General features: G+C 37.7%; 1 protein-coding gene across 2 annotated transcripts in view; it reads left to right on the top strand.

The window, feature by feature from the left end:
* The window catches only part of LOC137030825 (ribonuclease inhibitor-like), a 39,584-nt gene extending 29,332 nt beyond the window's left edge, over positions 1-10,252 (top strand). The window contains exons 1-7 of one of the 2 annotated variants that reach the window (XM_067401269.1): positions 3,763-4,225; positions 5,049-5,151; positions 5,979-6,128; positions 6,325-6,599; positions 9,484-9,686; positions 9,829-9,989; positions 10,143-10,252. In XM_067401269.1, coding sequence (XP_067257370.1) covers positions 6,549-6,599; positions 9,484-9,686; positions 9,829-9,877 — 303 coding nt within the window. In that variant the 5' untranslated portion in view covers positions 3,763-4,225; positions 5,049-5,151; positions 5,979-6,128; positions 6,325-6,548 and the 3' untranslated portion in view covers positions 9,878-9,989; positions 10,143-10,252. Of the gene's footprint in view, positions 1-3,762; positions 4,226-5,048; positions 5,152-5,978; positions 6,129-6,324; positions 6,600-9,483; positions 9,687-9,828; positions 9,990-10,142 lie in introns of those variants that run through there. The other variant, XM_067401270.1, reaches the window with a different exon arrangement.
* The last annotated feature ends 4,252 nt before the right edge of the window (positions 10,253-14,504 follow it).

Genomic DNA, 14,504 nt, shown 5'->3' with positions numbered 1-14,504 from the left:
CTGAGTGAAGAAGACCAAGAAAAGACTGCTTTCATTTGCCCAGTGGGATTTTACCAATTCCAACGGATGCCACAAGGGATTTGTGGGGCTCCCTCGACCTTCCAGCGTGTGATGGAAAAGACGGTGGGAGATATGAACCTGTTGGAAGTGTTGGTCTACTTGGATGACCTCATTATCTTCGGACGGACTTTAGAGGAGCACGAGGAGAGGCTACTCAAGGTGTTGGATCGGTTACAGAGCGAAGGACTGAAGCTGTCCTTGGACAAGTGTACTTTGTCAGACGTCTGTTAGCTATGTTGGACACATTGTGTCTCAAGATGGTGTCTCAACAGACCCCTCAAAAATAGAAGCTGTGAAATCTTGGCCTCAACCGCAAAATGTGTCAGAGCTCCGTTCTTTCTTGGGTTTCTGTGGATACTACAGAAGATTTGTGAAAGACTATTCTAAAGTGTCCTACCCTCTAAATCAGTTGTTGCAAGGGTGTCTGCCTGCCGCAAGCTTGAAAAAGATCAAAGCTGGACCCGACCCAGAATGAGTAGTGTACAAAGCTTCTGATCCATTTGGGAGTAGATGGTCTGATGCTTGTGAAGCTGCTTTTAATGAGTTGAAGATGAGGCTTACCCAGGCTCCTGTGTTCGTCTTTGCCAACCCTCAGCTTCCGTACGTCCTACATGTTGATGCTTGCTGTGAAGGGTTGGGCGGCGTTCTGTACCAGGACCAAGGACAAGGGTTAAGGCCTGTGGCTTTTGTCAGCAGAAGTTTGACGCCTTCTGAGAAAAACTATCCAGTGCATAAACTTGAGTTCTTGGTGTAAAGTGGGCGGTTGTTGACAAACTACACGACTACCTGTATGGAGCTAAGTTTGAGGTTCAGACAGACAACAACCCGTTAACTTATGTTCTGACTACAGCCAAGCTGGATGCTGTAGGACATAGGTGGCTGGCAGCCCTCTCAGCATATGATTTCAGTCTCAAGTACAGGCCTGGGAGACAAAATATCGATGCTGACGCCTTGTCTCGTCGTCCGCAGGGGAGAATGAACGACCAAGAGTGGACTAATATATCATCTGGAGTAAGATCCCTGTATAAGCTGCCAGGGAAAGACAAGTCCAATTGCTTCGCAAATGCCAGCAGGATTGTCACGTCATTGGGAGGATCTCCTAAATCAGTCCCCAGAGCTTACTGTAACTTAGCCACTCTGGATACTTCCATGATTCCAAAACTGAGTTCTGTGGATCTGTCACATGCTCAGCAGGAGGATCCTTGTCTTGGAGAGATATGGAGAGCACTCAAACAAGGAGATCTGTCCAAGATCAGGAAGGAAGCTCACAAGGACCTTTCCTTGATCGTGAGGGAGTGGGACAGATTAGTAATGGAGAATGGCGTGATGTTTAGATGCACTCAAGCCCCAGATAAACCTCGTCGTAAACAGTTGTGCCTGCCCAGGAAGTTCCATGAAGTAGTTCTCAGGTCGCTTCATGATGATTCTGGACATCTGGGTTTTGACAAGACCTATGGCTTGGTAAGAGAGAGATTTTACTGGCCGCGGATGAAGGTTGAGGTGGAAAAGTACTGCCAGACATGTGCCAGATGTGTCCAGAGGAAGACTCTGCCAAAGAGAGCAGCGCCACTGTCACACTTATCCAGTGATGGACCTATGGATCTTGTGTGTATGGATTTTTTTATCCATAGAACCAGACTCTCAGAACATCTGTAATGTCCTCGTCATCACAGACCACTACACGAGGTATGCACAGGCATTTCCGACTAAGGACCAGAAGGCATCCACAGTTGCGAAGGTTCTGTGGGAGAAGTACTTCATTCACTATGGTCTGCCTAGACGGATGCACTCAGACCAGGGACGGGATTTCGAGAGCAGGCTCATCCATGAGTTGTTTGACCTGTTAGGAGTGGAGAAATCCCAGACAACACCGTACCATCCCCAGGGTGATCCACAACCTGAACGGTTCAACCGGACACTCTTGGACATGTTGGGGACCCTGGATCCAAGGCAGAAACAGCAGTGGAGCCGTCACATTGGACATCTTGTACACGTGTACAATAGCAGCCTGAATGAAGCCACAGGATTCTCGCCTTACTTCCTTATGTTCGCAAGGGAAGCCAGATTGCCCATAGATCTGAGTTTTGGTGTGTCTAGTGATGGTACTTCCACCAAGTCTTACCAGCGCTTTGTCAAGACAATGCAGCGGGAGCTGAAGTCTGCATATGAGCTGGCGGAGGAAAAGGCTGGAAAGAAATACGCAGGAAAGAGAAGATATGATCAGAGACTGCATTACTCTCACCTTGTTCCTGGAGATAGAGTCCTGATTAGGAATCTTGTATTGCAAGGGAAACACAAGTTGGCGGACAGATGGAGTGCTGAGCCCTACATTGTCCAGAGTCAAAATGCCGAACTTACCTGTGTTTCGTCTTAAGCCAGAGAGTGGAACTGGACCTGTCAAGATTCTGCATAGGAATCACATTCTTCCTGTTGGACAAGGGTTGAGACAGCGCCAAGTTCCTGAAGTGTCCCAAAATCCAGGAATAGAGTTCTGAGACAAAGGAAGAATGTTGAACACAGTCAGAATCCAGGACAGGAAGTGAAGGATGTACCTGTAATGCAGGAAACAGAAACCAGGGTTGATCAGAATGTTGATGAAAGTTCTGATAGTGAGAATGAAATGTATGGAGTGTGGTTTCCCTTACCTGAAACCTGACAGTTGACTCCTAAGAGAATAGAAACCTCTCAGAAGGATGCAGTAGTTAGTGAGAATGTCACAGAGAATGTGGAACACTCTGATGCAAGAGTTGAGATTCCTCAAAGAGTTGAAACAGATGAATCTATAGAGTCTGATTCAAGACTTCTATCAGAAAATGATTCTGACAATTTGCAAGATGTGAGTCGAGTGTCAGATCTCTGTGATACAGTCACAAGTCCTGTGCGAGACCTAGTGAGTGTGGATCGGAGTGATGTGAATCAAACTATCTCTGATAATGTAACTGAAACTGGTAGGAGGTCTCAAAAAGAGAGAATTGTGCCTAAGAGGTTTACATATGATACCCTTGGGGTTCCTAAATTTGAGCCTGTCCTCGCTCAAACAAAGGCTGTAAACCCTGTTAGATACTGTTCTACTGCATATTTGTGGATGAATGTGCCCTCAAAAAGGTTGAGTACCTGTGCAGTTACTTTAAGCCAAAGACAGTAAATTAAGTCGTTGTTCAAAGGTTGACTCATAAGTGATAATATTTTGTTCGCTTTCTTTGGGAAATATGTGCTGTGCACATGTGATTGTTTAACATTGAATTGTAACCGTACCAAAAAGTGGTTGCTATGGTGATACAAATTTCATTATTGTGCAAATAGATATGTTTTCTTTTATGTTTTTCCCTCGTTATGAGGACATAACGATTCTTGGTGGGGGAAGATTTTTTTTTTATTGAAAAGAAAAGTGTTATAAAAGTTATTTGCTTTTGTGATCAAGAGTATTTGAATATTGGAATGTTGATTCACATTTGGGATAGCAATCATTATTTTTTTTATCAATTTTTTTATTTTGGGGGTGAAGTTATTTGCAAAGTAATTCACATTTTGTTAGTGTATGAAGTTTTAATGCTGTTAAAATTTAGGGGAAAATTACAGAAAAAAAGTATTTTTATTTCGCTGGAAATCTGCTTAACCAATGAGGTGCTCTCATGGTGACCCCTGGAGTTCGAGGGGCGGAGTCAAGAGAGATGGGAAAAATATACAGCTTGATATTGTCGGTAGAGAGTTGAATGAGGATTAGTAAACAAACAAAAAAAAAAAAAGACTGAGCTTAACGATTTTAACAGTTAAGAGACTGTAAGAACTGAATATCCAAAAAGACTGAGTTTAGAAAGGGATCTATTTTTGTTTTTGAAAAGGCGTTTTAACTAACAAAAGTGATCGAAAGTGTCTGAGAAGTGTGCACTGATGACAGAGTGATCGGAAGGAGAGATCAAAGCTGCTGTGTTGGCGTGGAAAATCAGGATTCGTTCGTGGATGGAGAAGTTCGTCTGGACGTGTTGATCGTCGTCGCTGGATGCCTCCAGTTTGCTGCTGTTCTTTCCTTTGTGCTTCCTGATTTTGGGATCGGTAACGATTTCCTGGAATCGCGTTTCTCTGGATCTATGAGTATTCAGTGTGGTGTCAAATTACAAAGAGCTCCAACATAGCGCGCCAACGAACAAACTAAAATCCCAGCTGGGTAGAATACATTACTTTGGGTTTATTGTGGTTTAATGTGATTTTCTGGACTTGTGTTCATGTGAATTGTGATTTCATTGATTGAATTTCATTTGAAGAGAAAGGAAAAAACAACAAATCAAAAGAGTTCCAGTCTTAATAAATGCATGTTTATTGTTCAGTTCACATCCTGATGTTTTTTTGTTTATCTACTTCCACTGTCTAATTCTAAAACATTAATCTAACACTATCAAGTGAATATCTGAAGATCTGGGTTTATTTATTTTTTTTAAATATAAATTGAGTAAATTTAGAAATGTGCCTCTCACCAGGTTATTGTTAATTTAGAAGTTCCCCTAGATATAATTCTATAATTCATATTTTTGAGCCATATTTATTGGTGAGAGGGCTACACATGTTATGATGTTTCAGATTTTTCTTGTGAAGGCCAAAACTTTAAGCATTGTTTTATTTTTGCAAGTGTTTTGCAGAACCTCCTAATAATAAAAAAAAAAAAACATAAACCATACAATGATAATAAGCAAAATTATCATTACAATTTCAGTCAATATTTTCTTATTTTTTATTTTTGCCAGGACAATATAAATAACAGTAGTTATATTGCAGTGCTAATGTAGTGTTATAAATGTAGATTGATTTTTAAAATCAAAGAATTGTTTAAGTTTGCAGTAATGATTGTGTAAATGCTTCATCAGCGTCTGTGAAAAGAATGAGCGATGGGTGATGTACATGTTTGTTTCTGTGAAGGGCTAGAGAGAGTGTGTGCCATAATCAGACACAGATGAACATTTGTACTAAAGTTTCTCCTCTCTTTGTGTCATTAGTGAAAGATCAGACTCACTTGTGTCCAGCTCTGTCTGTGAAGAGTGATAGTCAAAGGATGGTGACGGACCAATCTTCAGTGTGGAAAAAAACATCTATCAAAAGGTATTTCATTTGTTTCTTATTTTTGATCACGCATGTTCTATGTTAGGAAGTGCATCAATGAGTAATTATAAAAAAACTTTCTAGTTCAAAAATTTACCAGAGCATTTTTTCTCTTTGTTTACTGGAGATTTCTGTAATATTTCCCCTAGAAATGCAGTGTTTTATTTTATTTTCTAACAGGCTTCAAAATAAAACATTAGATTCAAATTTCCAGACTCACTTGAAACAGAAGAATTTCACAGACAATCTCCAGTGGATGTTTAAGGTAAAAAAAAAAAAATAAAAGAAAAAGTTAATTTAATGATTATAACAGACAAATAGGTTCATTCTTATTGACCATTTAATTTTTCTTTTAAGAACCCATCAAATTAGAATGAAAATATGAAAATTGTGTGTATTTTTTTTAATTTATTAAGATGTTTGTCTTTTATCTGGATTTTTTTTACTAATATTTTTAATTATTATTATTATAAATAGTTGTGACCAAATATGGATGTATGGTTTGGTTAAATTTTGTTGTTCTGTCTCTCTTTTTGTTTTGCTTTCTTTGTAGGCTCTTGAGAAAAAAATATCAAATTTCTGAAGAATGAACTGGAGAATTTAAAATATATATATATATTACAAAAAGAGAACATGCACTACTTTGTGAAGGACTTTACTGAGAATAAATGCAGTATCAAAGAAGCAGCTCTTGATCTCACATGAGAAAGATGAATCAAGATGAAGTTGCTGATACTCTAGGAGGCAGGAGACTCATGACCAACTGTCAGATTGATGAAGGAGAGAAAATTAAGACTACAACTATCTTTTTTTGTTCCTGTGTTTAGATGAGCTGTTCTTCATTCATCATCTAAAATGTGGCCTAAAGAAGACGTATCAATGTGTGTTTGAGGGAATTGCAAAGCAAAGTGAACAACATCTACACAGATCTCCATATCACACAGGGTGGTAGTGAACAGGTCAATACTGAACATGAGGTAAGACAGATTGAAGTTGCTTCAAGGCATCATGAATTACAAGAGATACCAGTTGAATGCAAAAAAATAGTTTGAATCACTTGAACAAAACAAAGAGATCAGAGCTGTCTCCATCTCTGTGCAAAAGTTTGTTCTGGATTGGGGCTGAAGGAAAAGAAAATCAAGATATCAGCGTCATATTTCCTCTTCCATTTAGAGAGATGAACTTGAAGGAGAATGAAAAACAAAGTTTGATGAGTCCGTTTTTCCCAGAGACAAAAGGACTGAACCTTACAAGAAGGAATAATTTTAAAGTCCTGTTCATCCTTGATGGATTGGACGAATGTCACCTTCTTCTGAAGTTTGATGGTAATTAGACATGGCGTGATGTATCTTCACCTGCCTCTCTGGATGTTCTCCTAACGAACCTCATCAAGAGAAATGTGCTTCCTTCTGCTCTCATCTGGATCATCACCAGACCAGCAGCTGCCAGTAAGAGAAAATGAAGGATTTTATGATGCCTAAAGCATTTTGATCACATCCATTCATTACACTTTGCTTTTAAAGGTGCTAAATAGGATGTTTTGTTTTATACATTTTTGCAATATTACTTGAAACTGTCTTTACTAACTGACAAAATACTATTTATTAGGTGCACTGAAAGGAATAATAGGGATTGGCCCTCTGGCTTGTCAATCACTGCCATGACGTTCCTTGTGAGAGACGTGCGCGGCTGCACGCTCCAGTAACTTTCCACACTCCACAGGCGCTGCATGCAATGTTTTTGTCAGGAGACAGGAGTAACAACTGCAGATTATGAGTTACCTGCGGTGAGTCCGACATAATGAATCCACGAACACAACACAGCAAATGCTGGAGGTAAACAATCGTGTTCCAATACTCGTGCACGAGTTTTGGGAGGCGTTCCTTTGAAATGAGCTGTGAAGGAGGGGGGTTGTTCTTACATGCGCTCATTTAAAAAACTCAGTAACAGTCTTTGGTTTCTCAGTCGATGAAAAGATCCTATTTAGCACCTTTAAGTCATGTAGTGTGCAGTGTCTAAAGATTCTAGTATTAGAATTTAAGAACCAGCTGATGCCAGTAATCACAAAGATTTTTAGACAAGTTTATTATTTAACACTATTTGAATATATTAGCAACACCCAACATGACATAACATGTTGTTTAGCGTCTCATAACCTAAGAAAAATCTGTGTTCCATTTTTTTCCTGCACAAACTGCACTGCAAATAAGTAACAGTGACTGTCTGTTCTCTGTTTACATCCATGTTTGTTTCGGTAGGCTACAAGATCTCGCAGAGTTGAATTTGTCTGAATGTCCTGTTGTGACTCACCAATGGTTAAGTGTGTTGTGTAGAGACTGATTCAGTCATTATCTGCCCAAGTCTTTAAACTTTTTAGTAGCTATTTTTAGAAACAGTCTTTGAGTGTGTTGAGTTCAGTCTTATATGTTTCAGCTGGTCATTATGTGTGTCCCCAGCTTTATGGTCAAGCTTTTTGTCTTAATAAATAATGGCAAGTTGCAACATTTCAGTAGAGCCTTTGTTGCACTGCACCACATCTAACAAAACCTTCTGAAGGAGCCTATTGCAGGAACTCTCCGTTTTCACATGAGTGGTGCGTGATTTACAAGTTCGTTCTGTCCTTGTCACGTATCGGCACAGAGACAAACAGTTAAGATCCAAATGCAGCTTTAATGGGGTAATCCAACAGCGTAATCCAACAGGCAGGTAAGGGTCAAAATCCACAGAGCAGTCCAAACAGAAAACAAAGAAACAAACACAAAAACCAGTGACCGTAAATGAAACCTCAATAACAAAAGCAGAAACAAACAGGGTATAAATAGACAGACACTAATCATACAAACACAAAACAGCTGAGTGCAATCAGGATAATGAGTCCAGGAAGTGTGTTATGGGAAATGGAGTCAAAAGTGTGTTGAGGAACAGTCCGGGTTGGAGTGCCCTCTGGTGGCTCAATAGGGCACTCCAACTTGTGATCGTGACAGTCCTGCACCCCCACCGAAGCTGAACCCTCATAACTATTAGGACGTGATCAAGCTGACTAAAAACAAAGAGAAGTCGCGCAGGAACAATTCAGACTTAAATTGATATTCTAGACATTAGGCTAACTAGCTATTAAGTGTACATAATAAAGGAATTAAAGGGTTAATTGTTCACCCAAAAATGAAATTTCTGTCATTAATTACTCTCATGTCGTTCCACACCCGTAAGACCTTTGTTCATCTTCGGAACACAAATTAAGATATTTAGATGAAATCCGAGAGGTTTTTTATCCTCCATTGAAAGCAATGAAATTACCGACATTCAAGGTCCAAAAAAGTAGTAAAACGTAAAATAGTATATTCCATTAAAATAGTCAACATGACTACAGTGGTTCAACCTTAATATTATTATGAAGTGATGAGAATGCTTTTGTGCGTAAAAACAAAACAAAAATAAATACTTTATTCAACAAATTCGCCTCTCCCCTGTCATTCTCATACACTATTTATGTTGCAGTGCTTCCAGGTTCTACATCCAAACACAGGCTCAGTGTTTCATTAAGAAAGGGAGTTCTGATGGATTTTTTTCCTTATGACAGCGGAAACATTTTTGGCCATGAATATAAGTGCAAGACATCATTATAAACTATAAATGGCCTACTTTTATTTGTGTACACTCACAATAACAACAAAACCTTGTGCTCTTTTAAACTAAAGAAATAAACAGGGTGCTCTTTCAGCTGTCTCTGATATTAACGTCTTTACAGGGTTTTCAGTCATTCAGAAATGCATCAGATCTGCTACACAGAATCTCTGGATTGACCATCTTCTGACATGTATAATACATATCTCATTAAATAACAAAAGTCTTTGGTTGTATTTGCTAATTAAGTATGCAGAGGGCTCGTGTTTGTTGTTACGGGAATATATGTCAAAAAGAAAATGCATGACCTGTTGAAATACATCAGTGAATTATTACATGACATTACATTTATTAATTTAATTTATTTTTAAACAATTTGGTCACAGAATTTGGTCACAATATTGACAAAGTAAGCTATATATAAATTAATGTGTTAGAAAATTCATGTGTTAGTATTGTACAGTGAAATCATGTAAACATATTTTATGCACTGCCATCACTAATGTAATATTTCCCTGTAACAAGTCAAATAGCTGGAATAAGCATTTAGGCTATATGATAAAATTATAATTAGCCAACATTAAAATATTTTAATATGATGCTGTATTAGGCCTGCTTATTATTTGATCTCTTTCTCTCTGTTTGCAATGAAGATTTAATAGCTTTACAGTAAGAGGAAATTGTTTTTGTCATTTCTCCTAATGCAAGTTAGAAGACTGCAGAATGACAGATGAAGGTTTTTCTGCTGTGACTTCAGCTCTGAAATCAAACCCATCACACCTGAGACAGCTGGATCTCAGTCAGAATGAACTAGGAGACTCTGGAGGTGAAAACCTCTGTGGTCTACTGATGAACCCACAATGCAAACTGGGAAAAACTACAGTTGGTGTCACTATACAGCAGGCAAAGGGGTAAATTTGGCTTGAACATTGGTTTTGAATATTGTGATGTTTGTACGTGCTATTCTAGAGCTGTTCTATATACCTGCTGTAGTTCTTAAATAAGATGCCCATCAAAGAGTTGAGTGATTTTCTTTTCTCTTTCTGTCTTCAGTCTGTGTAGATGCAGTATTACAGAGAAACAGTGTCTCATCCTGACTTGAAATCAAACCCATCACACCTGAGAGAACTGGATCTTGGTGGGAATAATATAGAAAACACAGGAGTGAATCACTTATGTGACGTACTGAAGCACTGTAAACTGGAGAGTTTGAGGTCAGTAACATTCACATACATGAATCAAAAAGTTTAAAATCACTTCAACAGTTTAAACCAAAACACTTTACTCAATATCTCACGATGAGCATGATTTCACATGAATTCTTCACCATAATGATTTGTTTGTAAGATCTGTTTGTCTCTTTCTAGCCTAAATGACTGTGGCATTACAGATATTTCTTCTTTAACTCAGTCTTTGATAAACACAAAAGCACTGCAGTTTTTAAAGGAGCTTCATCTGATACACAATATGATCAGAGACCCAAAGCGGTTCAGAGATGTAATACGAGACTCAAATTGTAAACTGAGGTGAGTAAACATCTCTGTGATGTTACATAATCTTTATTTACCTGTGATATGTGAACAAATCTTTCAAATGTTTGTGAAAAATCATTAAGTTTTTTGCAGCAAATGGTTTGTGTCAGAACGAAATGTAAAGTTGATTAAAATGTTTAACACAAAGGTGGAAAGAGAAAAAAAGCACACTGTCACAGCTTTATACAACAATACATGCTTTATTAATTGTCTCAGTAGTAGTGAATCATTTCAGTTTGAAAATAGTCTTGAACAGACTATAGGAAAATCAGGTAAAATCAGTGCAGTTTCCAGCTTCAGCTCACAGCCGTCCAGCCTCACATGATCAATGTCTTTGTCTCTTGTGTTTTTTTTTTTTGTTTTATGTTTTTTGACGAGCAACATGTTACATTACTTTATGTGTACATTAATTTCAGTTACTTTTAGGGATCATTTCGGTTAAATTTCTCGACCGACAACCGACGCTCGTTATCCGATTATTAACCGTTAACTGATAAGATTATAATATTGTATAGCCTATATAATATGACATTAAATAAAAAATACAATTGACGAGTGTCTGTGTCTTCCACGGGTTTATTTTAACATGCAAACAGCAGCATAGAACAGATAAACAACAGAACCTGGATTCACATTATCAAATTGTCACGCACCTGCAGCGTTTCTGACAGCAGAAAAAAATAATTTAAATAAAAGGCATAAAATAAATAGGCCTACACTAAATATTTTTCACTTAAATGTTTAACAAATTAAGATGACAAAACAAAAACACGGTGAATCCATTGAAGCTTTTAACAACCGGTATTTTAGACATTTTTTCCGTCAAATAAAAATAGCAGGCCTACCTCAAGGATTGTTATTGTTATGACCACGGACGGTGCACGTGTGCATACCGAACGCGTCTTTCCGCGCTCATGGGCAAAGGAGTTTCTTTGAAAGGCTCGCGCACGAGACTAAGCGGAATGCGGGAAATGAAGTATACCATGGCCCTGAATTGTAATGGACTGGAGCTCACGGTTCACATCGAGAGAAATGGGAACGCGGGGGCACCGCTATGCGACCGCAAAAGGCACTTTCACTTTCGTGATCAAAGTGCATGCCACTGATAAGCTTTGTATTATGCAGTAGGCCTATTACAGTAGCTATACACATACCAATTAAACGCGCAGGTCTCCTCTCGTGCGTCCTCCCCACTGTGTCGCCGGTCGAGGCAATAATTTTCGTTTCGCTTTTAGATATCTCTTTTATTGATGCCATCAATGCTTTTAACTCAAAACAGTCCATAAACTAAAAATCCTTCAGTCAAGCCAGCTCGCGCGTCAATCTGAGAGATCAGCCTCTTACCTTAAAGTGTCAAATTTCTCGGTTTCTGAATGGACGGTTTTGCTTGATTGACAAACGCTAACGTTCGGCCACGATTTATATACCATCGACCTGTCCTAAAACGTTAGCACGCTGTGATCGATTGCTTGGAAATGGTCAGTACTTCTTTTCGCTCGCTTCATTTTGCTTGTTGCTTAGCGAAATATGTCTGGCACGTGTGAAACGCCCGGTGAGTTAACAAATAAGCATATATGTATATATATAGCATATTTTTCTTTAACCATGCAGCAAAAAAAACAAAAAAATCGTTTAACTGATAGTATTAATCGGTTAAAATTCTTACTTTCGGTTAACGGTTAAACGGTCAATGCGAGCATCCCTAGTTACTTTATAAAAGCCCTGGTGACGTGCCTCGTTAATTTTTCTATATTACTCGTATATTTGTCTAGGAATATTATTAGACATAACAAAATGGTTGCATTTGTGTGTCATGGCAGTAACGGGATGGCAAAAGAAAAGGGACAGACAACAAGACAGTAATCTAATTGCAAATTTTGTTAATTATAATAAAGTGAAGTAATTAAGTAATAAATTGGATATTTACAATATGTACAACGTAAAAAGAATAAGCAAATCAACAAACAATCTGGTGGAGAGGAAGGAGCAAGAGAGTGGTGCTTAAATAAAAAACTAAATCTAAAGTTAAGGAACTAATCTAACAGCAAAAGATGTAGAAAGAAACATCTTCATTGTACAAGATGCTATAACTACACAATACTACCTAACAAACAAAAACATACATGATTAGCACCACTCTTAACACTAGTGTCTAAAACATACTTTTATGACGACATAGCCTAATGCTTATTGGTTTCAACAACTGTGATGTACTGATCCCTTTAATATGTTTTTATGTGTATAAATTATGTGTGAATATTCCCAAACTCTCTGACAGTGCAATGTAAATGTACAGTAAAAGTAAATGTACAAAATGCACAATATTAAATTAAATACTTAATGACATAAAATGAACAGATCAGATAACGAAATAACAATAATAAATGTTTTAGCATTAAAGGGATAGTTCACCCAAAAATGAAAATTTTGAAAGTTGTTTTAAACCGGAATGCGTTTATTTCTTCTGTTGAAAATAAAGGTTATTTTGAAGAAAGTGGGTAACTAAACAGTTGCTGGTCACCAGTGACTTCCATAGTGTATTTTTTCAGTCAATGGGGACCAGCAACTGTTTGGTTACACACATTCTTCAAAATGTTCAGCAGAAGAAAGAAGTTAATACAGTTTATGAGAAAGAGTGAATAATGGCAGAATCTTTCATTTTTGGATCCTTTTGAGGACAAGCGGCAGCATGATTACTATTAGGCTTCTGTCACTTTAAGACCTGCACGCAAATGATTACTTTCACTTTAGCCAATAACCAACTGTGTTTATGTAAACCTTGTGTGTATTTGACAGTATTAGTGCAATCAGAAGTAATCAGGCACTGTTTGACAGACTTTTAGTGTGCACGCTTCGGGTGTACGCGCTCAGAAAAAGCTCATGTCAGAACTGCATGCAAATTAAATGTTTAACCGGAACGCTTTAAAGCACATGCAAATAATGAACTTTTGCGATATGATTTATGTTGCGATATGAATACATTTAACAGATTACTTGAATAGCTCTGTTTGGAAATAATAATTCTAGAACGATTGGGGTGATTTAAATGAAATAAATGGGTTTTTTATATTTTTTAGGTAAGTATTCAGGTCCAGAAAATGAATAATCAAATGTAAAATAACACTGCATAGTCTTCACTGTATAAATGGAATATAATTAAACTGTGTTAATTATAACACAGGGGTGGTATTATTATTCATTATTATAATTATTTAATAATATAATTTATTATAAGCAACACAAGACTAACATCTAATGACATTTACAGCTGGAGAGACTGGACTGATTTTCTACTGTTTATTGTCAATCTCCATCTTACTCAGCCAGTTAAGATCTACATTTAGCCTTAGATGTTATATGAATATGGTCCCTACAGCACAAGTTTTATCATCTGGCAATTTTCAATGCACATTTGCACATTAACATTAATGGAAAGATGAGGCTTATCAGTATGTCACAATACCACCCTGTTTTGCACCATTTCCTGCCAGTCTGTCATTGTAGTTATTCATGTGGATTCACAAACTTGCATCTCGTCAATATCAGTTACTTTGGATATACTGTATATCAGGTAGGCTACAGAAGGCTACATGGCAAATTTTCTCAAGAAAAAAAAATATGCACTGCAACATAAATAGTGTATGAGAATGACAGGCTATAATACATGGGAATTCAATTCACATTTATTTGTATAGCGCTTTTCACGATACATATCATTTCAAAGCAGCTTTACAGAACTGACAGAACTGAACAGCAAAAGATGTAGAAAGAAACATCTTCATCGTACAAGATGCTATAGCTAAACAATACTACTACTACTGTCCGTCTTGCCTGCACTTTTTTCACTCCTCCCCTCACTGCAGCCCCCTACTCTCGCCTACTTTTCAGGTGAGGCTAGGTGCATCTCAAACAAGCCTAATATATGCAAAAACAAAATTACATAGCACAGCATACATAACACCCTACAAACCCCTTTAAGCAGCTTTTACTCTGCACTTACGTCTGTGAGATGAGAATCTCATGTGCAAATAAATTACTCAGAGGTCAAGCTTACAATTGTGAAAAGCTCTTTAGTGGCAAGTTTCATTCAAAGGTTTGTTTTAAATAAATTTAAAGTATCTATTTGCTCCTTGTGAATTATTATATATGCCATACGGTCATTAGCATGTTTCTCTCCTTTAAAGTGACTCAATAGTT

This window comes from Chanodichthys erythropterus, chromosome 11 (assembly GCF_024489055.1).
Source record: "Chanodichthys erythropterus isolate Z2021 chromosome 11, ASM2448905v1, whole genome shotgun sequence".
NCBI classification, from domain to species: Eukaryota; Metazoa; Chordata; class Actinopteri; order Cypriniformes; family Xenocyprididae; genus Chanodichthys; species Chanodichthys erythropterus.
Note: the sequence above shows the minus strand (reverse complement) of the source record. Positions and strands in the feature narration are given on the sequence as shown.